The 26,440-nt window shown below is 43.2% G+C and overlaps 1 protein-coding gene across 1 annotated transcript in view; it reads left to right on the forward strand.

Annotated features, from left to right (window-relative positions):
- The window catches only part of DCX (doublecortin), a 143,237-nt gene extending 122,293 nt beyond the window's left edge, over positions 1 to 20,944 (forward strand). Inside the window, exons 13-14 of the mRNA XM_068956605.1 lie at positions 6,218 to 6,312; positions 8,847 to 20,944. Coding sequence (XP_068812706.1) covers positions 6,218 to 6,312; positions 8,847 to 8,903 — 152 coding nt within the window. The 3' untranslated portion in view covers positions 8,904 to 20,944. The remainder of the gene's footprint in view (positions 1 to 6,217; positions 6,313 to 8,846) is intronic.
- Positions 20,945 to 26,440: the final 5,496 nt, after the last annotated feature.

Below are 26,440 nucleotides of genomic sequence, written 5' to 3' on the forward strand. Positions count from 1 at the left end.
GAAAGAGAAGAAAATTTCCAGAAACTGACCTGGAAGGCAAGGTTGAGAGAAGTTGACAGATTCAACTTAGAAAAAAGGAAGTTCAAGAAGGGACAATTTAACACTCCTCAAATGCACTGAAAGTGTTAAAAAGAGGATAAGGTCAATTTTTCTTTGCGTTCATCAGGGATAAGACAGGAAGTAACTGGTTTAATTTTTAGTAAGGGTTATATAGATTAGATATTAGGAATACCTTTCCATTATAAGGATCACTAATCGCTGAAGCAGGTCTCCTAGGGAGCTTGTGATTCCCCATCAGACTTGATGTTTTTTTAAAAATAATTCAGACAGGTGTCTATTGGGGATGACCTAAATATACTTGATTGCAATTTAGAGCACAGAATTGGAGATACAAAGCTTCTGTGGTCCTTCCCTGCCTCTATATCTCTTTCCACAAAGTCAGCTTTGCTGAATGACACAGCTTAGAGCAATAAAAGCACGACCGGGCCACACCTGCAGTCCTTCTTCTAACATGTTAGAGGAGGACTGGGTGAGCTTGGCTCTGGATTCCTGCTGCTGTGGCCTGCCATAGCAGCTCACAGAGGGTTGTTATGTGCTGATGTGTTGAGGATATGCTGCGTTATGGTGGGGGTGAGGCAGTCCTCTCTTGTTGTCCAGGAGAAGGATGCACAAAGGTGATGTATAGAGTCCATGAAATTTAAATGTGGTAGGGTCAGCGTGAAGTTTGGCAACGTTAGGACAAAAGATTTCTTTAACAGGCCATGGTAACCTGAAGTCAAACCTTCAGGTGAGGAACACAGTGCAGAAAATACGATGTCATTTACCATTATTTCTTTATTTTGAAAATCTTAATTCGTCTTACAGTAACTTGCATGATAGATGATTGTTCTGCTGTATAAATACATGTGCTGTGGTAGGAGAGTCTATGATTTTTAAAATCAGCATGACTGTAGTCCCTTGCAGTGCAGAGCCACAGGTACCTGTGCTGAAATGTGCATACAGCTTTCCCAGCCTTGCACTGATTTAGCCTATGAGCAGGGCTCTGAGGCACTGCTTCGGACTTTAATTTCTCACTTCTCTAATGGCAGGGTTCGGAGAGGGACAAAAGCGTATTCACAAAGCAGCAGCAATTAGCAAAACAGATACAGAACGTCAGTCTGTCCTGGCTGCAGATCTGGCTCCCGAGGGTCATTACATATGAATGTGTTAAAAAGGCAGCAGATGTCTTTTGCATTGCACACAAGACAGAGCAGCTTGTTATCCCACTTGCACTTATGTTCTGCTAGCTGACAGTCCACAGTATGCACCCAGCGGAGAGATTGCCCTCGCAAAACGTTATGATAAGAGGGTGTCAGTGCTGCAAAGCTGAGTGCTTAGAAGTTAGGATGATGCCTGAGTGAAGGATGTCGGCGTATTCTGAATTCTTGTGCTCCCAAGTGAGCACTATAATGGAGTCTTTAGTTCTTCCACAGGCTCCTCTGTCCTGGGGGACCAGATGGCTTGTGCTCTGTAAATGAGCTGCGATTTTTACATCTGCTTTGCCCTCCCCTTGTTCTGGTTGTTGATCCTCTTATTTTCTTGGTGACTCTTCAGTCTCTGACCTGGAGACAAAATTGTCCACGTATTTCATGTTTTTTTCCTCTGGCTTTTGTGATGTATGAGCATGTGCTCCTGAAACTAAAAAGTCATCTGCAGAACCCTGGGAACCCCAAAGGGGCAAGGAGTATTAGCCTCATTTTTCAAATTGCGAGAAAAAGAGAAATATCCACAGATTTTGAGCATTCCCTTTGATCATTGAGCCCTGCTTTTTGCCAGTTCTGTTCATTGATAAAAAAAGTCAGGTTCAGAAGGTAATCTCCCTAACGTCATTTACAGATCTCAGTGCTTACCAGAGCTGCAAATTCAGATCCAGAGTCCCAGCCAGCCAAGCAAACCTAAGCAGCACTCAAGGAGCAATTGCATTTGAAAAGTTCAGCTAAAATATCTGTGGGAGAGGCAGGCAGAGAATTCGGTTTACCTGGATGTCTTATAGCCATCTCAAACATGACACAATGCTGTATTTCCCATCCTCCCTCTCCTTTGCTGGAAAAGCCTGATTCCTTTCCTGAGTACAAATTGTCTTGTGCACAGAGCAAGGCAAAGGTCCTAGGGACGAAAATGAGGCATTTGATCATGCAATTAAAGGCTGTGTCATATGCACAAAGGAGCTTTAAAGTAAATTGAGATTGCAAAGCAGATACAATGACATAAATACGAGCTAAACACACAAACAGTAAAGCCACAGAAAGAACAAATGAATTCAAATGAAAGCTGTTTATGAAGAATGGTTTCCAATAGCTGAGCCTATGTGAGATCCCCAGCTAGTATAAGTCATCAGCAGATTTCAGTGGAGCAACAGCATTAAACATCACCTGGGATCTGCTCTTTGCCTCTTGTTATTTCCTTGCATTGAGTTCGAAAGAAATGTGTGCAAGTTTGATTATGAATGCTATTCTTCATTAGGAGACACAGACAAAATTAAACTGGGCTTCTTAATTGTTGCTGCTGCTGCTGTAAAACTGTATGCGAGTATCTGTAATGATATACATCCATCTCGTTGGATTACTGATTTGGATGTCATGTCTGTTTTTTCATCAGTGCTCATAAAATATTAACATCCCGCTATAGCACTTAAAAGTCTTATTGTATTAGGGAATTTCTCTCCTTCCCTGCAGCAATTACATCCATTTGCTGCGCACTGAACGTTAGCCATTCTCCATTTTTCCTGTTTGCGGAAGCGAAATTTGGGTTCTTTCTGGGGTTTCTAAGTGGTGCTCTTCATCTTAGAAGGATTACTGCCTGCCCCAGGATCAGTGATAACTGGAAATAAATACAAAGAGGCATGTTAGAAATTAGAGATGGCATTCCACCTAATACAGAGCATATTAGAATTATTCTACCCCACGTTTTATTTAACAGGACACCCAAAGTCACTTGCTAAAGAAACATAAAAGAGATCCAAGCTCTTTTGGTCTGAACTGCCTTCATTATATGGCATATAGTTAGTGCACTCTGCTTTGTTTCCCACCACCCTTAAGGGCAGCTCACTTTGTAGAACTGGAGCAAAATGAAAAGTGGAAATGTCACGGAGTGGTGGCCAGTGCGCAGTAGCTTCTGGGTCTCCATAACTACTTTTTTCCCCCCGCAATAAAGAATGGTCTGAGTGGAAGAGGGAAGTGACGGGTCACTCTGTTCCCTGATTATAGAGAAATCATTATTCCTACCATCTTTTAAGAGATACCTACTTCCTCACTGAGGTGCATTTGTAATGACAAAAAGCTGTCTATGATGAATAGCCTCCTCTGCCCAACAGTCCCTTCTGCATAGAAATGATGGATATGAAGATAGAGGTCCCATGTCACCATGTATCTGTTGAGCCTGAGCTGGAATAACATGCCTGCTCCTCCTTCTCCTCCTCTGTCCTATGGCTTGGGGAATATGTTTCTTTGCACTCACTCGATTTCACATGTATAACCTCTACATTTGGCCCAGTGATACTGCCTAGAACTAACCTTAACTGCCCCCCTACTCTCAGAGCAAGGTGAGAGAAAAGAGGAACGAAGGCATCTTAGGAATGAAAACAAGAATGATGTTGCTGCGCCAGAGAGCAATGAGGCAAATAAGGAGTACCTAAAAGCCAACAACAGATGAATTAAAAAAGCAAATTACAGATTTCAGTCTCTCGGGGATATTTTGCAAGTAAAAAAAGTTAATGAATTGAAGCCATAACTTTTAGCAGGGAAGGTGTATGGGCATATCAACAGAAAAAAGATCTAAGGACCAATGTGGAATTGCTGATCAGAGGAGTCAGAAGGAGGAACATATCTTTCTGTGTGACATGTAAGGAACATCAGTTCAGTCTGTGCTCCAGTGTGGGGTTGGAGTTTTTTTGTTTTTTATTTTTAATTTTGAATGGTTTTAAATGGAGCTGCACCACGAGCAGGCTGATCACCTCCAGCACAGTCCAAAAACTGGGCCTGGAGCACTGAGGTGAAGCATCTGGCAGTGCTGAAGCCAAGCCAGGCTTTGCAGTTGACCCTCGGAGGCGGTTAATCAAGTGCACACTTCACTGTGCACCTCCAGCTGACCCCCACAGTAATGAGCCTGAGGTTAAACATACTTGCTTGATTGGTACCAGACTCTGCAAAAAAGCACTGATGAAAAGGCCTGACGCATTTTAGCCCCACTGGCTGCTGCGCATGCGTGTAAACCTGTGGTAGGGAATACGCTCCCACATTTACATGAGAATTGCAATTCAGCTTGGCCAGAATCAGTAGAGTCAAGACTGTACAGCTGCGGTTCAGCCTACCCATCTCTACTCAGGCAAAACCTCACCACCTCCACAGGGCTGCAGCCCTCGGAGACGCTCCTAATTCGCATTTCCACTTTCCATGGCAGTGGCGATGCAGAGAGGCTGCCAGGTGACTGTAGGTGCATGTACTGCCACCTTGCTTTCCCTAACTACACCTTTATCAGTTACTCCTATTTTTGCTCTTAAAAACATGCACCTTGCCAGTGGCAAGGTGTGATACTTTAATACACTTTTTAGGCCTCCTCTAGACACTCAAATACTTGCTTAATTGCATATCTAATTTGCATATGCAGTTACTACAACTGAAAGTGTAAGTCCCATATGTTGAAACTACCCATCCTCCTGTGGATGCCACGTGCCTTTATAGTTACAGTAATGGTATGCACAGGTTTGGGGCACTTGGAGAGCAGGACAACAAGCGTGAATCATTACATACTTGTTTTTCTGTATGAAATATCAAAGCAATTAAAAACAGTTTCTTTAAAAGGAGGGGGAGGGGTGGTATGGTTATCTGGAGGGTTGGCAACATTATTGCCATTTAAGAAAGTGACAGTCAAAATACATGGGCTTGAGTTTTGTGGATTGTGCTGTATATGTTAACATCTGGAGTAGGTTTTGGAAATGTCACTTTTTGTAGACTTGACTAGAAAAATGTAGTTTAATGCTCATAAGGCCTCCAGCTTGCTGCTGCTTGGATTGCAAAAAGAAAAGGCCGGAAAAGATAATATACTTAGACATAGCCAGCATGAGTTTGAATTTCCTACCCCCAGGCAATGCTACTTGTGCTGAGAGAGCTATACGTTTACAGCCCATGGTAACGAGGCCAGGGTGAAGGGCTATATCCCTGACATTGCATGACATATGCACGATCATACCCATTAGGAGTATGTCCTTATGAAATGTTTAGCATGACACTAATTATCAAAGGCGTTAGCTTACTTCAAAGAGCATCAATGGTAAGAAAAACTTAATTTCTCCTTATTCCATTTTGCTTCCCTTCACCTTTCTCCATAATATGCTGTTTACTTTGATTTCTTTTTAGTCCAGTAAATATATGACAGTCGACTCGGACGTAGACCTGGGCCCCTTCATTTTGATTAAAAGCCATCTCGGCGAATGCATCACAGAACAACCCTTCCAAAAGCTGACTTAGATGAACTAGGAACATTGGGAATAATTTTGTTTTCCTCAAAATAGCAGGAACAAATGAAACAACCCCAACGGCCAGATTTTGGTCTTTGAAACAAGAGCCTTTGCTTCATGTGGTTCCCCTGTTCTTCCCCTTGATGGGCCACATTCGCGTCTCTGCAGGTTGGGGCCGGCAGTGGCGGAGCTGCAGAACGTGTCTGGCCTGGAGGTGCCGAGGGGAACCAGGATGCACCGCCCAGTGCTCAAGCCAGGTTTTCAGAAGGGCCCTCAGTCATTTAGATTTTTGCATAATTTCTAATGTGTACTTGACTTCCGACATTTCTTGCGTAGGATTCAGGATATCTGCAGCCTTTGGTTTCCACTCGTGCCTTTAAATACTGGGAGGCTTCAGCTGTGTTAAACTGTTTGAGAATGTAGAAACTCCTTGTGTTTTCTATTAATGCATATCTTCAGTCAGTTTGGTGAATATTTGTAAGGCAAAATATTGCTCCTTCAATGTATTTTGAATTTCACTGTATTTTACAGCCCAGTATCCCAAACAACTGAAGATTTAAGTCAGGGGAATAGCCATGCTTGAGTTTTTTTTCCTCTGCACAGCAGTAATAAATTATAGTTTTTTCTGTGTCAACTGTTCGGATATCTTCCCTCTCCCCAAAGGAGAGAAATGATCAGGTCCTGGCTCATCTAATTGCTGGCTTCTCTCTTGTTTTGTGGCAGCAAATGGGACCTCAAGCAGTCAGCTGTCTACACCCAAATCCAAGCAGTCTCCGATCTCCACACCCACCAGCCCAGGGAGCCTCCGTAAGCACAAGGTATTACGTTTCTTATACCTTACTACATCTGTTTCTTTCTTAGTCTACTCAGATATGTAAGACATTTAATTCAGGACCGTGTTATCTGGAAACACAACTCTATAAGTTGAACCAATGGAGAATTTGGCCTATTACGTAGAAATACTATCATTTAAGGCTCTAGTGACATGATGAAAAATCAGTATCAGTGTTTGAAAGAATTCCTGGCTCACTGATAAATATAATTTTCATATAAATCTTCCTCTCTCAAAAAGCTTAAGTGCTGGCAAATCTGGCACATTAAACAGCAGAAGAAATGTGAATGTTACTGAAGCTCTAAGCCATCATTTTAATGCTGCTTCATAAACATTTTTTAAAATGCTTTAGGTCATGCTCTGTTTCACAGGCAATAAGTGATTTTTCACTGGTGATGTACTAACTGTGTGCTGCTACAGTAGCTGTTTTTCCTGGTAACATCCAGGGTGTCTAACAAGTAGCAAGCAGTCCTAGCAGAGATCAGTAAACTGGGGCTGGCCTCATAGATGATTTCATGTATTGATTTATTTGAAAGGTATAGCAGCAGTTTCAGCTTTTCATGGTTCTGTTATTCAGCGTCTCTCCGCATGGAATCCAATTTGTCATTTCCATGGGCTTTCTTACTTCTGCAATAGCCACAGCGTTGCTATTCTCTTCTTCCAACAGTCTTTCTATGGAATTTGAACATATGAAACTTATGGGCTAAGAGGAGGTCAGTGGGATTTCTGCTTTAGAAATCGAATGCCACTTGAATTTAGTAATCAGAATTTCCCCCTCAACCAGAGTGTGATTTTGGAAGCGTTGACTTGAGGTGAAATTCCGGAAGAGTAATTAAAAAATCCTGATGGTGCTGAGGTTTTGCAGTCAGCCAGCCACATGTCATTCATTGTGGGCTGTATTGCACGAGTTCAACTCATTATTTTGTTTGAGGATTATGTGTTTTCTCAAAGTGAGTACTTGGTAGCAGAAGTTGGGCCACGGTTGTTACGATGATGAAACAAAGCATAGAGAAGTCAATGGGAAGAACCCCAAAAAGTCCAGTGGGCTTTGGATTAAATCCCTAATGCACAGGACTTCCGATTACAAACCTTTTCACATGGGGTTCAATAGTCCTGGGGGAGCCTGGGGTGGAGTTATGGCTTCTCAGAAATCAGATCCTTAAAATATTTCCAACATATGGAGAGGTCGTAGCCACTCAGGTTTGTTTGGTTTTAAGAACAGCTTAGCTGAATCCAGACGAAGTTGGTATTTTCTCCAGGACTGCAGTCTGATCTCAGCTGCTCAGCATAAGTCTGAGGAAACCCACCAGTTTTAATGGAATGGGTCCAGATATATTATTAATTTATAATTGAGAACAGGATCTGGACCGTAGTCTGCATTCAACAATTCTTTACGGGTATTCCAACGAGAGTAATGCTGTAAAACACAACCTTTTCTTCAGCAATCAAGGTCCTGAAAATACTTTCCAAACACTGCTTCATTTAGGGATTTGGAGATGAGGCTTTGCTTCCTGGTAAAGACAAGTATAATCACCTTCTTTAATGTTTTATGTATGTTTTCAGCTGACTGGTTTATGACCTTTCCAGTGAAGCCCCTGGAACATTTATAATAGATGGTGATGGCTGAGGGCTTCTCCACTAAATTAAGCCAATCAGAAGACATGAATGTAGCATTTTAGGTTACCAGAATATTCATGCATCATTGTTTTCCTCCTAGGAGCTATTTCCCGCTGATGATGAAATCACTTTTCTTTTTTCCCCCTAAAGCTCAAATGATAAATGCTTAGGCTTAGTTCACCACAAAGTCATAATTTACCTCTTATCATATCAACATTTGTTGTGAATCGCCTTTCTATGTATTTGTGCTTTGCTTTATTTTGCTCACGCTTATTCCTTGTGTGTAGGTCAGGGTTCAAAAAGGACCAAGGAGAGCTTTAGCCCTAGAGCAGGTTAGTGTACCTAATTCCATGCCAAAATGAAAAGAACTGGAATAAAGTGGTATCCCAGAAAGGGACTCTGAACAAGTTTTTCATTCAGTGTTAGATCCAAATAAGAAGTTTGGGATTATTTTCCTAACCCTTCTATTTGATCTGGAATAGCTTAAAATACAGAGTAAATCATGGAACAGGTGATTTTTCTAGAGATTAGTCCTAAGGACAACTGTCAAATAAAGTAAGACTTTTCATTGTGCTCTGAGGTTCAAAGCGACCTGTTTAAGGAAAGATCCCATTCTTTCATGCATATGCTACAATGGACACGTTGATCCAGAAGTGATGAAAAATTCTTCTCAAACTTCTCAAATCTTTCTTTAGGTAGTGAGATCCACTGTGCAAGTAACCTGCCTTGATTTTAGCCATGAACTACTTGGACAGCTGGTTAGCCCACCACATAACCAGTGACAGAGACGTTCACCTGGTCCCTGTGAAGTGCGCAGAGCTGGACCAGTTGACTGCTTCCTTGCTCATGAGCGCAGGTGGCAACTGGGTATGGGAGTTAACGTTTTCTTCTTTCTTCCTACAGGACTTGTATCTGCCTCTGTCTTTGGATGACTCTGATTCCCTGGGAGATTCCATGTAAAGTGACACGAAGCTCCATATTGCAAGCTATGGTTAAGATACAGTAGAGTACTTCTGCCAAAAGAAGCAGATAGGTGACTGGTGCTTTCAGATCAGACAAAGGACACACAGTTATATGTCATTTTTTTTCTGTGATTTATCCTCTGTGCCACAAAACAACACCTATCAATCTATAGAGATAGAGGGATACCATTCTCCTAAGTAAAGTTATAGGGATGCAAAATGGACATTGCCAGCAGTTTTAGGCCAGTGTGCCAATGATCCTGTGCATTTCTCATTTTCTTCTATTATTTCTTCTTCTGCTGCAACTACATGCTTTTCCCAGTGATAGTAAAATAGCTCCCCCGGAAGAGTGCAAATCACTCTCTTGCTGACCAGTTTGCAAACTCAAGCAGAGCAAATGATATTCTTCACCTATCCAAACTGCCAGTGTTTGCTAGCAGACCTCCTTCACATTTGCACCCCTGACTGTAGCACCTGCATGCCAACTAGTAGTGTTTTTGTTACTGTACTGGAGGGCAGAGAGGGAAATCACTTACTAGTTTGATGCTTACTATGCCAGCAGACTGTGCCAGCAGAAATTTGGAAAAGATTGGGAATGGTTGCATGAGATACTAATTAAAGTGTGTACAATAGTGCTTCTTGCAATATTCAAATACTGGAATATGTTATAGTGATTAAGAAAAACAAAAAGTAAGTCAGCTGAGTTGTCTAGAGTGCAACAGCTTTCACATATGATCCAAAGATACTGCTGGCTGATAACAAATTTTTATACCTACTGTATGGTATCTCTCTATCTCTGCTTACAATAGTAATGCCTTGTAAACAGCCAACACTGAAAACACTGTGAAAATTTGTTTTCAGGTCTGACACCCTATAGGTCGCTTTTTATAGCAAAAAATCAATACACTTTTTATAAAGGAAAGCCTTGTATCTGTGTTTTGGGAGTAAGAATTCAAGCTCCTTCTTTTTTATAAAAGCTGGTAATTTTCTTTTGTTTAAAAAACACATTCAGAAAAATGTACAAAAAAAACCAACCAACAACTGCAGAACAGTAACAACAACTCAATTTAGCTATCTTGCCATCACTGCCAAAACAGACGCTTGTAGGGAAAAAAAAGAGAATCAATTCAAAATATTGAATGTTTTGATAGTTTTTGTAATGTTTAAGACTGCATATTTGGTTTTTTACACTTCAGTATTCCTAACTATGGCCAGATTCTCTACTTATGTAACAAATGGAACTTTGTGGTGTTCAAAAAACCATGTTTTAAGAAACTCTTCTATCAGACAAAAACAAACTTAATGTATTTAGATAAACCTTTCACTTTTATTAATCAGTAATGACTCCTACGGAATGCAAAGTTCATCTATTTATGCAGGGCTGGTGGGTTTTACTACGCTGAAGCTTTGTCATAGGCTAGTTGGCATTGCCTCTCTTTCTCATGCAATACGCTTTCGATGAAACTGAGTATTACGGAACTTCACCTGAATGAAATCCGTGCAATCAAACCTTTCCTTGTTGCTCTATTTGCCTTTGTTTCAAAGTATATACCTATTCCTTATTCTTTTGCAACCCCTTGTAATTAGAAGGAATTATAAAGTGGTGATGTTTGACGGTACGTTGAACGCTGGGTTGTTCCCGAAGCCACTCCACATTTTGTTTGCTTGCATCACTGGTATGAAACAATCTGTGCAGGCTGCGTCTTCAAAGGTTCATGTGATGATACAGACAGTGCAACTTAAAAAAAAAAAAAAAAAAAAGCTGCATCTGAGAGACAGGATTGGGAATTACTGAGGGGCCAAAGCTGTTATGCACCAGATTTGTACCCTGTAGTCTTCGCGCATGATCATTTACACCCAGAATTTTGCACAAGAAATCATTGGTGCCCACAAACAACTTTGAGTAACTCTCCAAACAACTTTGAGTAACTCTCCGACTATGTGACTGCTAAATGATGTCTGACATATTGTAAATAGACACCCAACTTCAGTTCAGAAGGATAAGGACTCATATTGAAACTTTGTGGAGGAAAGGATGGTCCTCTGGATGCAGCATAGTTGCAGTAGTCAGGACACCTTCATTGGCTCTTGGCACCGCTAGATTTGGTGTCTGAATTCGAGCAGGTCTCTTGGTAACCCTGTGCCTCAATGCGTTATCTGTGTGATGGGGATAATACTGCTCTACCTCACTGGGGGTTGTGAGGCCAAATGTTTGTTAACGTTTGTAAAGTGCTTTCAGATCGTATAATAGAAGGTGCTGAACTATTCTGGGTGCAGATTTGGTTATGGGTGCTAATTTTTGGCTGTTTAATCCTGTGGGTGCTACTGTAGAGGGAGTAAGGATGTCAAAGACCATTAACTGGTTTTGCCGAAAATATTATTCATTAGAGCTTTTGTCTCAGTAAAAACTTTAGTGGGACGGATAATGTGAAATGCCTTTACTCTCGCCTCTGTTCTGTTGCTGGAAATCTGAGTCCCTCCCCAGATTTCTGCCTTTCCATGGCCCTTGACTAATAGTCATGGCCCTGCCTGTTAGAAATGATGGACTTGGACTCCAGTCAAAGGTGGTGTCACTTCAGTGAGAGGCCATTTCGCTCACAGCCAGGGTTAGTGTATCCTGCCACCCTCTCTGCTAACCCAGGAGAGCAGCCAGGAAATCACATCTAGCTTCTGCTGCCCTTCAGTGCAGGACACACCACAGAGCCACCAGGCAAATCTAAATCTTTGTTATCTCTGAGCAGACTGAAGGGCTAGAGGTGACAGCAGTATGAAAGGAGTCTGAGATGTACTGTCCTCCAGCATCCGTCAGTTCAGTTTGGAAAGGGTAAAGCAGGATAGCAGAGGGTGAATGGACCTGTGGATGCACTATGGATAGTTGTTACCGTTGCTGAGAGGTGGTTACTTTCCTTCCTGCCATGAATGGTGTCTGGTTATTTAAAGATGCTCTTCCTGGTGGAGTGTGCTAAGGAATCACTGAGGGGGTCTTCCTGAGCTGCATCTAATACCAGATCCTGCAAATGCTCCCTTGGGAGTGGAGTTTTGTTTGCATAGGGTCATCCTGAGGTGGGTCTGAGCCCAGCAAATCTTTTGGGGTGTTAGCAAGGGAACCTGAAGAGGCCTAAAAGAAGAAAAAAGTTCTTCAGTGGGGAAAAACAACCATTCAAACCAGCAAAAGCCACAAAGAAAACAGGGTATGAGGTCAAACTACCAAGTTTTAGAACGCAATTTTCTAGGTAGAAATGCCTGGGCAGTAGGTAGAAGTTGGTGAGCATTTCAGCCGTAACATATAGGTAAGTCTCTATTATCTACTCATGATATTGCATGAGTTTGTGTACAGAAATGCATGTGTAAGGTAGCGTACAGGCAGCAGTAGGTATCTTTGGCTTTGTAGGATCATGGATTTGAATACGAAGAGAAAAAACACACAGGCATCATACCTTAGTCATTTAAATATAGGGACAGCCCTGATTCAGGAAAGAACTTAAGCACATGCTTAACTTGTAGCGTGTGCTTTTCTCCTGCTGATTTTTCATGAGAGGTAGGCTTGGGCTTGGTCAGAATGCTTTCCTGAACTGGAATGAATTAGGAATTGCTTTTAATATACTGTAATAATTCCACACCCTATGAGTTCCTGGAGCAGATGATAGTAACTCCACTATATACTCCAGAGTTTACTTTTTATATTTTTTCTACTTTTATAAGCACATAAAACATCACAGGATATGAGGATTTGCCATATTAATTCTGCTATAAAAGCCCTATCTAATTTCCCTCATGAGGCTGCCTTTAGTGTTTTCAGAGACTAACTGAATCACTAAGACTATATTGCTTTAAAACAGTGCAGTATTTAAAAACAAATTGGAGAGGCTCTTAAACTAGTAGAGCTTTATTTCTTAGAAATATGCCTTTATTTACTCAGCACCTCATATATTTTAGTGATTTTGCATATAAAACAGTTAAAATACTTATTTCAGATACGTAACCCTCAAAGCATAGAGAGACTTATGTATTTGGTATTCATATTCATACCTTGCAGTGATAGTCTTGACTGTGGAAGATCAGGGCCATACAGCAAAATTCTTGAGCCTTGGCATTTTTGTCACCTTTTAAAGCATTTATATCCTGAAGTTTCTAGGTTAAAGTGTCATCTAGTAAAAATTATGGAGCTACTTCAGGTCCACCAGCTTACTAGCTAACCAAGTCTCTGCTCCTTGAAATAATTTCAAAAGAATTTGGTAACTGAATTTTAACTTGGTCCACTCTGCAGTGGGAGATGAAGATGGCTTTGCCTGCCATTGTCTGTGTTTCCCATATCTGCATATCATTCATGGTCTTCGCAGGAGCCATTCATGGTCTTCTCAGGAGCTGGCAGCACTAACTGTTATTTTCATAGACACCAGAAAACAACTACCACATCGCTCTTTCACATTTAGCTAACACATATATGTACATGCAAACAATCACATCCTGAATCTAGCTGTTATTTCTCTCTCATTTCCTTGAATAGTGCTTTTGAAGCAAAAAAAGGGAGGTAGGATCAAAATAATCATGACAAACAGCAAAAGAGTGTTATACCCATGGGTTTTTAATAGGAAACAGTAGTATAAGTGTTAGTTTCCTTTTATCCGTATAACACTGATGATGTTTTCTAGGATGTCTTGCGTTTGCTTTTTCATGCCTTTCATGCTCAGTGCTGGTCTTACTGCTAAATCACAGAATACCTCCCAAAATTGCTCCATAAGACCATGCTGTATCCTTAATGAGATGCTCTTCCAGCGACAGCCATCCCTGGAAGCTGAATGCTCTCTGCAGGGGCGCAATGTGGACATTTTAATATGAGTCTCCTTTATTGCAGTAAGAGCACAGGGAGGATTTTGCCATTGACCTCAGTGGTACCCCACATCCACTCAGGTCAGTTGGAGAGCTGTCTTTGACTACAGTAGAGGCAGAATCATTTTTAGAGAATGGAATTAAAAATAGGCAAGTAAAGTAGAGACAAAAGTAGTCTAGAAAGTGTATCCTTAAGCTAGGACAATCTCCAACCAGAGAAAAGCAATGTAGATCTGAATCTCATTTAGTCTTACCACACTCAGAGTGCTGATCAACCAAGAAAACAGTGTCTTTTCTCTAGTGGCGATTTACTTAGGCTCAAAGTTATTCTTCTGGTTGCTGATGGAAGCAGGCTGGAACAGGCATTGGGACTGGTGAGGTTGTTTGTGCAAGAAGATGGATGACACGGGATGTAGATCTTTTCCTCTCTAGGTAAAGAGTGAACTCAGACCGTGCAACAGGATTAGTACTTTATACCTGACTTTATACATGATAACCTAGAAGGGATCCAGCTGAAACACGACCCTGGTGTAGTGAGACCAAGTAGGTTAACTCTTTAAGTGCCTTCCAACTTCCAGTGCTTTGGGCTTCAGAAGCAAGACGACAGAAGTGCCCAACAAGGCCTTAGTAAAAGTGACCTTGACTAAAGTGGACAGGACAGACTTCTTGATTCTTGAGCCTCTTCAGATGATTAGCTCATCTCACATTTATAGAACCAGCTCTTGGAAATGACTGTATTTGATGTGGTCATGACCACAGGTTCCTTCTGGCTGATGTCTCTGTCCCATCTGTATGAATCTGAGCAGGCCTCTCCATGGTATCTCAGGAAATGTTAAAGCTGAGTCTTGTGTCTCACAGTGCAGCCAGTCCATGTTGACTGATGGGGCTGGGCTGGGTTCTGCTGCATAGGTTATTGATCCTGTTGTTTAGGTCATCTTAACTCTCCTTTTTCTCCTGCTTAGAGGTCTGGTATCTCTCCTTCCAGGTGCCTCCAGCTGAAAGGCTGGGGCCAGCAGCCTGAATAGACTCTGGGGGATTTTTTCCCCCTCTGGAAAAGATCTGGCTATGTGATGTGTGACTACAGGTCTGGGGCCAAGCTGACAAAATGCCAAGTGTTAATAAGGAGATGGAAGATGCTCAGAGAGATTACGAGTGGGTGGAAAGAAAGGTTTTTTTTCAGCAATTCCATTGTCTAGCCGCTCTCTACAGATTCCCAGCTGTAGGGCAGTGCAAGAGTACTGCTTCTGCAGGTGAAGTCGTAGAGGGTTGGAGTCATAGACCACTTTCCATCCTTCAGGACACTTTGTTTAGAGAAGGTTAAAAACACTGACACCAAGTTTCAGCCAATAGATAAGCTTGTGGTAAATGAGAATCAGACCTAGTGGAGGCAGCAGTAGGACCTCGACGTCACTGGTTCTTTGGCCTGCCGCATGACCATGGGCAGATTAGTTCTCCTTGTGCCATGTGTCCTGATGCATCAAAAGCGGATCATAATACTTGACTTCTCTCTATAGGGTGCTTTGAGATCTGCTGACACAAACAGCTACAGAAGAGCTCTTAAGATATATATGTAGCTCTTAAGATTTATTGATTACTTAGCAAAGTCTGAAAACCATGTAGAGGCAAACTACAGCCCACTGGTTTTTGGCAAGTCTTTTCGGGAACTTTGGCTCTCTCAAATGCTGAGCAGTTCAAATGCTGGGTAGGAACTCTTATTATTTCATTAATGATGAAATTCAGTCACACCATTTTTTTGTTCCCCCCAAACGCGCAGAGGAGCCAGCAGTGGCCTGAGAGCAAGGCCACATCCATATGCAATAGCCAAATGCTCTCATCTGGAACTAAAGTGGCCACTTTAGTGGCCAGAATACAGTCCCCTGTTGCTCCTCTTTTTGTTATGTGTATGTGTACATATCTGAGGGGAATTTGAGTTACTATCCAAAATGTGGGCCGTGTATTTGGAAATGATGAATAAGTCTAATGACTCCAACGGCCTTCTACCAAGAAGACTGGGCCTGTTGTTGAAAGCTTCCTTGTTTGGAAAGTGTTCATGACCAGATCTTTTCATGGGAAAGAGTTGCCTTTTAGTCTTCGTTGCTTAATGCATTTAGTTGAGCTAACCTATTCTGGCTCTTGCTCTGTAGCTCAGTGAACTGTAGCTCAGGACACTCGAGCCAGTTTCCGAGCTTCCCTAGGTCTGACAGTTTGCCACTAAAAGAATTGAACCAGGAGGATTCCCAAAGGGAATTAACAAATCTTTGCAGCAATTAGAGTCTGTCAGCTGAAAAAAAGAAAGTTGGCATCATTAGAGAAAGATGCCCTGATGGCCAGTGTCACGGGAAACAAAGAGAAGAGACTTGTTTCCAAGAGCAGTGGAAGGAGGCATTTGTTAGGAGATATTTACTGAGTGGTGAAATAAGCTTGAACTTCACAGAAAATCAAATGGAAGGGAGAGCATGAGGCAGAGTGCTGGAAACATCAATGCCATTGATGTGTGGGAATAATGAAAGAAGAGAGCCAAGAAACTCCCCGGAGAAACAAAGGGGGAGGCTGGGGCTGGCTGAGGCCCTACAGCTTGGTGCTGGATGGAAAAACAGCAGGGGACCCTGGCTGCCCATTGAGAGAGTTATTGCCCCTGCAGGTATCTAGGCATCTATCTGGGATGCAGGCTATCTGCCACTACAGTCTGTGTCCCACTCCCAGTTGTAGAAATAAGGTCACACTTGGCCGCAGGCAGGAGAACTCGATTTGAAATTCCTCCCCTGCGCCCTGTTTTCTCTCCTGCTGGTGTGTGGATGTCTGTGTCATCCTCGAAAGGGGGAAGGGAAGGTCCAGCCTTTTGCTGAATGACAGCACCAGGCTGTGCTTTGCTTTGGCTTTATTTTTATCCCTCCCTATTAGATCAGAAATAGAAATTCATCAGCGTGGCCAAGCTTGGAGGACAGGCCTGGCACACTGGGAAATTGCAAGACATGTATGAGAGAATAATGAGGGCACCTCAGGACCTCCAGTCCTTCTCCATGGAGCCCAGCAGACTCTGGAAAAAGGAGCAACCCACTTTCACCAGGGTGAAGCCAAGGTGGGCTCCTGGGAGGGGCTTACCTTTAATGCTGCGCATGCAGAGTGGCTGATGAGGATCTTGCCCATGAAATCCTGAGGCACGTGTAGTAGAGCTGTTGCATTCAATAAATCCATAGGAAGGCCACACTGAACAAGGGAATCTATGCTTAATGCTAGTTTGTGTCGTGAAATCATTCTTTTAACTTCAGTGGAGTTACAGTGCTTGGGAATTTACTCCTAAAAGGCAGGACAAGTGACTTATGTGCACACTTTTTTTTGCCATTTACTCTTGGATTTTTTCTGCATAATGCTTGCAGGTCTTTTTTTGTGTCTGTAGATTTTCTTACACTCAGTATAACACAAGTGAAACCCAATGCACCTAATTCTCTGCTGCTTAAAACAGGCAGAAACTCCTCTGTAATTAAGGGAGCTGAATCTATTTGGTCCAAGTTTGGTCTCCTATTTCAAAGCTTGATTGCTGTCGATAATTCTGCATGGTTGATTAGGTAAGTGTGGATTCAGTTTCCTGGCTGACAGCTGCAGATTTTGCAGAGAAAACCTCATTGACCCCAGCTAGAAGGTGATCTCTTATACGTATCTGTAATAGGAAATTATATTCGGGAGATGTTTTATATCATTTTATTGTAGTTACTGATGAAGTTGAAATGGTTCCATTTGCTGAAATATCATTCCATAACTTGTAGGACTGAAAATCAAACAAGGAGCCTTAGCAAATCAGGCTCTCTGCATTTGCTGGTTTTGAAGAGCATTGGCTTTACCGTCACCTCAGTCTACCAACAGACGTGCCCTGAGCCATGCAGGTTTATGGAACTAGAAACAGCATTTCTATTTCTCTCAGTATTTTTCTATGCTACTTCCAGCTAGTACTAAGCAGAATAGAGATTTATGGTTGGCTTGGTTTTTAGAGAAAAGTATTACCAAATGTCTTTGAACATAAAAAGGAAGGTTCAGTTTGTTTTAGGTCATTCAGCTAAACTCAAGGCTGCTTTCGATTTTATCCAAGCTGGTTCTTCCGTCTTTATTTGCAGCTAAAACATACTTCAGTTATATATAGGAAATCAAGTTTAATTCAAGTCACATTTGAACCGTGGAGTTGTTGCAGAGCTGTTGAGTCACCAGGCAAATGCAGTCAGAAAGAAATATGCTGGTGGCACTTGGCCAAGGTGGACCTGAAGCAGAACCCGGTTCTAAATCCCCCCAAGTTTCTGTGACGCCCATGTGCAGAGTCAAACTTAGGAAATGTCTGTAATGAGCCAAACGGACCCCAAACTGGGGTCTAGGCCCAGAACTAGATCCCAGATCTAGTCTTCTGGAACTGAAGATTTTTTTTTTCCTTCTTTTCTCCATCTGCTTCTAACCATAGGTACACAGCAGGTATGGGTGGATCTTTGTATCACTCCCTTTGCAGGTGGCAGCTGAAACATAGTGTTGCTCTGTCTCCCTGTCATGCTGACCACATAGGAAAGTCACTGAGGGGTTGCAGAACAACGCGCTACTTCCCCCCCACACACACACACCTTTTTTTCATCTTTTTTTAACACAACGGAAGAGCTTTTTCCAGATTTAATATGCTGTCTAATGATGTGTCTCCTTAAAAAGAAGAATGTCTAGGGAATGAATTGCACTGTTAATTGGTGTTTGTTTATAGATAAAGTGAAGCAGAAGTATTGAATGTAAGAACAAGAAAGCCTGTGAGTTATAAGTACACACCAAATTCTGACATATAAAATTATTAAGTTGGCTTCTTATTTAAATGATGTGTGATCCGAGCGGCTTTACCACTGTGGCAGTACTAGTATAGCTGCAATTGTCAATTTAGAAGACACCTGGGGTCTTTTAGAAAGAGGAAACCTATCTAGCCAAATCTCCTCCTATTCTCTGAAATTGTGACACATTTCCCTCCTTGATCTTCTGTATCTTATGACACTGTCTAGTCTCGAAGCACAGGAAAGGGGTACCAGCTTGTTGACTTTGCTGTTACTAGCCTTTGCCTATTTTCTTAGTCACAGACATAATCACAAGGTAGAGTAAGCGGCTCCCGCTGAGCTGAGCCTGAGTTGTTCGCACCACTGTTTCCTGAAGGACATGAGCTGCCTTCGCTCAGCACCCGGAGGTGGCGGCTCTCGGTCATCTGCAAGTTCACGGAGAAGTCAGTCCTGGTAAGGGGGGGGAGATATGCAGCTGAACTGGAGCTTGATCATGGATTACTGTCTTAGATCATTAATTGATTTTGTATGATTTTGTCATTAATAACAAAGCTGCAATATAATATAACTGAGAGGCCACAATGTATTTTCTATTGTCGTTCAGTGGGGGGGGTTGGCGGGGCAGCCGGGTTTAAAGTTTAGCTGGTATACTTTAAACTCTGTGTACATAACCTTGGAGGACACATGGGTGATATGGGTTGAGCTGTTATTTTTTTGGACTGGTAAATTTCATTTTGTTTTTGTTTAAATAATAAGGTATTTAATTAATGACATGTTGTACAAAGAGTTATTAACTTAAATGATGCTTTTGTTCTCCTAAAACAGATCTGTCTAACCTTTCTCTTTGGCAAGCCTGCAGCAATGCTATACGTAGCATTACATTGACTTTTGTACTTTGGGAGAGTACAGGGAAGGGGAGGGGGAATTCTTTTCTCTTCAGACGAATAATGTTGCCCGTAGTTAACTTTCTGCTTGGGGATATACCTTGAAGTCCCTTTAAACTGAAGTTTAACGTGAAGTTCTCTTAAAGGGGTAGAACAAGCAGAGGTTATGCCAAAAGATCTCAACTGTATCATCTTGTAATATATTGCAGCTTTATGCCAATGATTCCTCGCTTATGTGTACACAGTCCATGCATGTTTTGAACTAATTTTGCATTCTCCATTTGTGGTGAGTTATTTAGCATTTTAACCACCTTTTGTGCCATTCAACTTGTACAGAAACATTTTTATTGACGTTTTAAAGGGAGGGGGAAGAAAAGAAAAACCCCTCTGCTCCCTAGTTGTAGGTAGAACTCGATTACTTAGCAAACAGATGTAGATGAGTGGTTGTAGTGTTAGAAATGTTAGCTTGCTCGTGAACAAGCTTTTGAGAGTAAATGCATGGTCCTGTACCTCTCTTTTCTTAATTAGCTCTTCCTTTCCTTCTGGAAAGATTCTCTCTCTCTCCCTCTCTCTCTATTATTCTGTCTTTGTCTCTCGCGTGGTTGTAAAGTACAGATTTGGGCATAAATAAAATGATACACAATGAGGTTTGAAAAGCAGTTCTCAACAGGTTCTCTTGGGGAACTTACTTCTCACAGTGTCTTGCCTTGGCACTTTGATTAGACTCTAACATTCAAGGTAAAACAGATGGAGATCAATCATCTGTTGCCTTTGCTTGAGCTGGGGAACAAGTTAAATCTTTGGAAGTTTGCGTCATTGGTAAAATCTGTAATCCTGCTGATCCGGTGCAGCTGAGGCATGCGGCATGTGGCATATTGGCTGTGGCGTCCCACACCTGGTTGTTTAACACAGGACTGGTCGCACGGCCCTTGATCTGCGGAGTTTGCACACGCTTTCTGATTTTCCTGGGTACACAGTAGAAGGGGGTGGGGGATGATATATGGGAATTATGTTGCTCTGGGTTCTGAAAAAAAGCTATTTCTCCACACTCCCGAGGTCCGAGTTTGGCATGCAGGGCATACTGTTTGATAGCTGTGGTTCTGCTGGCAGCAGGGGACAGAAAACAGCCAAACACTTGGAAAATAGTCACTTGCAAAGATGGATTTTTTAAGAAATGGACTTAAATAAATCCCCCACAAAACCCTGCCACAAAACCACAAAATCTACCTAGATCCACATCTCTATCCCCCATGCCTCTTCTCCCTTGGCAGAATTTCCTTTTGTTAGAAGATTTGACTTTCTAGAACAAATTTCCATTTTTGTGAGGTGTTGTGAACTGTTTTTGCTACTTGTAACAGCCATCCCAGGTCTGAGTACTCTTGTAATGCAATGCCATGCAGCAGAGATCCTGTCCACTTTATAGCTTTGCTCTCAATATTTGTTACTCATTGTTTTCTCATCTAAATGTACATTTGCAAGATGTGTGTAATGTCATTTTCAAAAAATAAAATTTGGTTTCAATATTTAGGCCGATAAAACCTTTTGGATGCTTTTATTTGGCCTGACGAATGTGTGTTGACTTATGAACTGTATCTATTATCTTAGGATATCTAACTATATATACTATATCTTATGAACTATAGCGGTACTCGTTCATTTTGATTCCTTAACTTCCCTAAATTGGTCTCAGTTGTACAAATGGAGAAAAAAGATTGAGGAGGAAACGCGACTGCCCAGAATTAACTAAGACCCACATGCCTGACTGAAACAACCTAACCAGTAAAGGACCCATCCTCCAGCTTAGTGTGTGCCTCAGCAGATCTAGGGCAGGTAAGGCCAACTCTTTTCTTACATGCTGCACTTCAAAGCTGTGGATTCAAAGCAGCAGGATGTAGCCCCTAAGCTGAGCTTTGCATCAGGGGTCTGGACAAGGCCTGTTTGCTCACATGTTAGCTTGGGAAGTCTGGTGAGATTTGAGAGAGATGTTGCATTTGTCCTGGCTTTCCCCACAGGCCCGAGCAAAGCCCAAGGTCTTCTTTCACAGCGGCCCTGTCGGAACCGTGCTGAGCACAGTAATGTTCTTCCTTGTAAACCCTGAAAAACGCCCATAAGGCTTAAACCTTCTCGTTCAATTATGTAGTACAAGCCACTTCCCTGTTTGCTTCTGCTTCGCATCTGCAAAATTAAAAGTGAATGTGGTGAGTCAGCTCTGGCCATCCTTGCAGGAGACGGGGCTGTCATGAAAAGGCTCAGATCCTTCCTACTATCGCATACTCGGACAGAGCCCTTCATCCTTTTTTTTTTTTTTTCCGGCAGTCACTGTACTTCAGTGCAGAGAGGGCTGTGCTCCTTGCCTCCCAGATCCAGAGAGGGCCCCACGCCGACTGGGAAGCAGCAGGAGGCTGCCAGCGCAGTGTCCCACTTGGCCAGTTACTAGCACCCACTTGCCATTACCGTGCTGGGCTTGGACAGACCAGAGCAGGGCATACAGTACAGTACTGTTTTCACTGAAAGACCATGCTAAATAAACTGCAGTTCCCAGAATAAAACCAGTAGGATTAAAAACACCAGGAGAGCAGCCTTTATTTGCATGTGCATGAACTGGAACTGAAGCAAATGTTAACAGAAAAGCAGAACAAATACTTTAGAAAATAATATTCTATTTGTGTCTTTAAGCACCCCAAAAGCAAACAAAGCCCACTGGTGGCTTTTCTAGGGGGTTAGGTATTAGATGAGATCAATAGACAAAAGCGTTAGTGCTCCTGCCTATGGAAAATGTTCTGAAAATGGCTCTAAAACCCTCACCCCACTGGGTGCATTTAACACAGCTATTCCAGGGGCTTTAGACAGCGTCAAGAGGACATCTAGACTGGGATAGTGTCCTACTGAATTGTCAGAAGCCAGCACTGGAAACTGCTGGAACTGATGCTGCTCTGCTACTATAAACCCCACTAACACATATGAAATTACTTCAGATTTACAGCCACATAAGAGAGAGCAAAACTAAGTTTCCAAAGCCTAGTATTCCCACCATGTCAGCCCATATCTGTACAGAAATGCAGGTCAGGCATTCCTGAATGCAACGATTCACCTGAACAGCAGAACAGAGCGTGTTCGTTTGTAAAAGCTTTAGGTCCAAGTGCATTGGCCCCATTCTGTGTCAGTTGTTTGGGCTGAAATAAATGTTTTGGCCTGGTTGGAAAACCTTTGGCTGGTCTCTTGACCTCATCTCCATTATTTGATGCTTAGGCGTTGCTCGCTGTATAAGTCTGGTTCCAATCAAAGGAAGCATGCTTTTTGCATGTCAGGCTTGTCAGCTGCAAATGATCCAAGTTTTCTGTGGTTGCTGGCTTTGATTTCTAGCCCAAAATATGGCAGCTAGATCCATGGTGTAATAAGACATTTACAGGCCTCTGTCAGCATATGCTGCCTGTGAAACATGGAACATGGTTGTAGCATCAGCTCTGTGGTTCAAGGTTTATATGGTGATGTTTGTCTCAAGTGCACCCATGCTAAACTGCAGAGGTTTGGGTTTCTGTGCGCTCATCACCTTCACCATAACGTACGTCCTGTTACAGTTACATGCTTGCAGCCAGACATCAGCAGGATGAGAGACTGCAAAGCCTTCAGGAAAGCACCTCTCGCTGTATGAGACATGGTGCTGGCCTACCAGTCAGTGACATCCCCTCCCGCTGTCCTCTCTCTGCCCCACTCCTGCCTAAACTCCTATTTCCAGCTCCAGCTGGGTTTTCCTGGAGCAATGTGCCATTGCGAAGAAGCGCCTTCTTCCAAGGACGTTCTCCAGCTTTGCTTAGGACAGAATCCAGCCAGACCACCAGGATGGTGCAAAGCTGCAGTAAACGCAAGAGCCACTAAGGGATGCTAAATAAGTCAAAATTGCTGCTTGCTTTGTGCTGGAAACCCCTTTATTTTAAGCATAGATATTCCCACAGTTGGTGCACCCAAACAAGTCTTGGCACTTGAACAGCTGTTTGGAAAAGATTTGAGTTGGGTTTTTTTCTGACAGCTGTGCTCCAGCCATGATGTGTGTGTCATCTTCTAATTTTAAGTGTTCAGAGTGTGCTTTTATCACCCATGTACAGACACAGGAAGTGCATTAAGCTGGTTAAACTTATATTCTTCTAGTCACCTTGAGAGGGTGACAGCCAGGAACACAACCAGAGCTGAGGAGAAGTAAGTTATTTCAGGAGGTCTCTGGCAATATGTCATTTTAGTAATTCAAGCTGCCATGCACACAGCACTGAGGTTTCACAACAGTTTTATTGCTTTTAAAGGCATGTGGAGACTGAGGGTCAGTCAGAGAAGAATTTTGGATCACTGGAAATGATGTTCAGCCTCTGTGTTCAAATCTCAGTCTTCTCAAGCCCAGGGCACTTCTTCAGATGCATCCTTTTAACCTTTGTCATAAAATTTTGCCATTTAACAAGTTTCCCTCAGGTGCTGCTACCACAGGCCAGCTGCTTGGTGATCTCCAGAAAAGGTATCAGCCAGTATTTGTCCACTTTCTAAAATGGAGATGTCCAAATGAGTATGAGCGTTTATAACCATGGACAGAGAGCTTCATGAGAGCATCAAAAACACATTAGTGTCTAACCAACTCAGTGGCAGCATTTTATTTGCTTCAGTGCTTTATCAGTCCCTTTGGTTAACCTGTATCTTTAGTTGCCTTAAAAGCTTATGAACATCTGCACATAAGAGCCATGACTAAGAGCATGTGTGCATCATACAGTGGGGTGTAGTGCAGAGACTGGAGCCACACAGCACCACGGTACTAGCTTGGGCCCTGATGGCAGCATGGCTCCATTGCATGGCTGATGATGCCCGCTGCAGCACTGTGCTAACATGACCATGACGCTTTGGGATGCCAGGCAGGATCATTATAAGACTGCCAAGGCTCTTGGCAGAGAGCAGTAGAGCAATCAAAAGATCTTCTTCCCATAGGCAGTATGGGAACTCTTCAGGGTTTCAGTTGTGGTGGAACAGGGGAACTCAACTTCCCTTCTTGGGGGATGGGCAGGGGAAGAAGAGTCCATCCTCTGACATAAGTGGCCCGAGCTCTGCTGTTAAGTAAGTCAGCAAAGCCAACCTGAGCCAACCTGAATTAGCTCAGTACGGCAGTTTGACTTTAATAACCAAAAAAATTCCCACTAAAGACCCATACACAGCCAAGTCTGTAATCAGCCTATACATCATTAGCTGACCAGCATTTACAGCAGGATGAAGCAATAAAACCTTGATTTTAGATTAATAGATTATCAGCCCTGGTCTTTGGAGAGCAATGCATTTGTGGATCCAGCAGAGAAAATCTTTGGAAGATGCTGTTCTGTCACAAATTGTTCATGCTTTAATTGAGATGTCCTCATCAGGGAAGATGATAACGAAGAGATACGTGATGGGAGGAACACACTCAATCTATAATGAAATCAACTCTCAAATGAGGTCGACCACCCATGTGCTACTGTGCATATATAGAAGGAACATGAGCCAAATGCAGTGAGATGAGGCCAAGCTTTTGTAGCTGTGCAAACGAGTAGATCGTTCTTTGGATAGGGAAGTGAACTGAAAGGGGAGGCAGTGTAGTTACGTGCCGGAGAACCCAAAAATGAGGGCAAACGTGTCCTCCTGTGCCCTTCTCATTGCTCTTTTTGAAGGACAATTTCCTCATGCTAGTGGCTCATCACAAAGTGCTCTGGGACAGGCTCCCAGGCACACATGGACAAGCACAGCATCCCCCTCATGGCTTATTCCATTAAAGCATAAACTAAACAACACTCTCAGTCCCCTTGACATAGATTTAGATACGAAAACCAGGCCTGCCCTGACTGTCCTTGATCTTGAAGTCTAAATGGCTCTGCTGCTGGACAGCAAAGTAGATCAGCTGTGACTTTTAAAAATATCAGGCAATAACACTGCAAGAAGAGTAATTAGAGCGCTAGGCTACAACTCAGGAGAGCTGGTTTCAATTCCTGATGCTGCCACAGGTTTCTGTGTGACCTGGAGAGTCACCTAGGGCCAGAGCGAAAGAGCAGGACAGATATGCAAAGTGGGCTTCGGTACAACAAGCGACAGCAGGTCAGAAAAAGTCTTCCCGGGCAGCTGCAGAAAAAGAGCTTGCCTACGTCCATCAAATTGCCTGCTCTTTGAATTTATCATGCTGGCGGGACCAGTAACTACCGCTTGAGACTCTGTATGAGCAGTGTTACATGTGAAGCAAATAGCTAAGAGTTGGCAGTACCCGAAAGCACCGGCACCATCAGTAGCAGAGCCAGGATCTGAACCTGCAAGATGACATGCGTGAACCTAGTTCAAATGGAAAGGTTATTCCAGCCGATCATCAGACTCCACCGCAATATAACATCTTGGTAAGTAATCTTACCAAGATTGCCAAGAGGGTCTCGGCTGCTCAGGTGGCGAAGGGAAAGCAGTTCAGCCTGAGAGCTTTTCTCATGACAGCAACGGCTTTATCCAAAGCCCACCGAGAAACAAAGAGCGCTCCCGGCAACGTGTTAAATATTTAATATTGACATAGCACTCAGAATACAAACGGCGATTCAAAGAGAAGGAAGCTCCTGCCTCCTCTCAGCCCCTCGGGGAGTTTTCTCCTCGCGTTTTTCAGCATGACGGCCGTCTGCCTACACAAACGGCCCAGGGCAGCGTTCAGAGCTCGGCATGTGCCTCCAAAAACACCCCCCGCCCCGCCCGTTGGGCGACGCCGCGCGGCCGTTAGGCGACGCGGCGACCGTTAGGTGACGCCGCGCGGCCGTTAGGCGACGCGGCGGCCGTTGGGCGACGCCGCCACCTAGCGGGCGGCGCGGGCAGCTCCGGCCGGCGGCTCAGCGCCCTCCTGCCGCCCTGGGCCGCCGGGTCAGCCCTCCGCAGGCCTCGGGGCTGCTCCGGTGCCCCTGCTGCCGGGCGAAACCTGCTGCACAGCAGCGGTCGGGGTAGGGCTGGAGGGCTCCCTCTGGCCACACGGGTGTTGAGTGCGCGGGGGCACACGGGGAGCAGGAAGGGGA

This window comes from Struthio camelus, chromosome 11, assembly GCF_040807025.1.
Source record: "Struthio camelus isolate bStrCam1 chromosome 11, bStrCam1.hap1, whole genome shotgun sequence".
Lineage (NCBI taxonomy): Eukaryota > Metazoa > Chordata > Aves > Struthioniformes > Struthionidae > Struthio > Struthio camelus.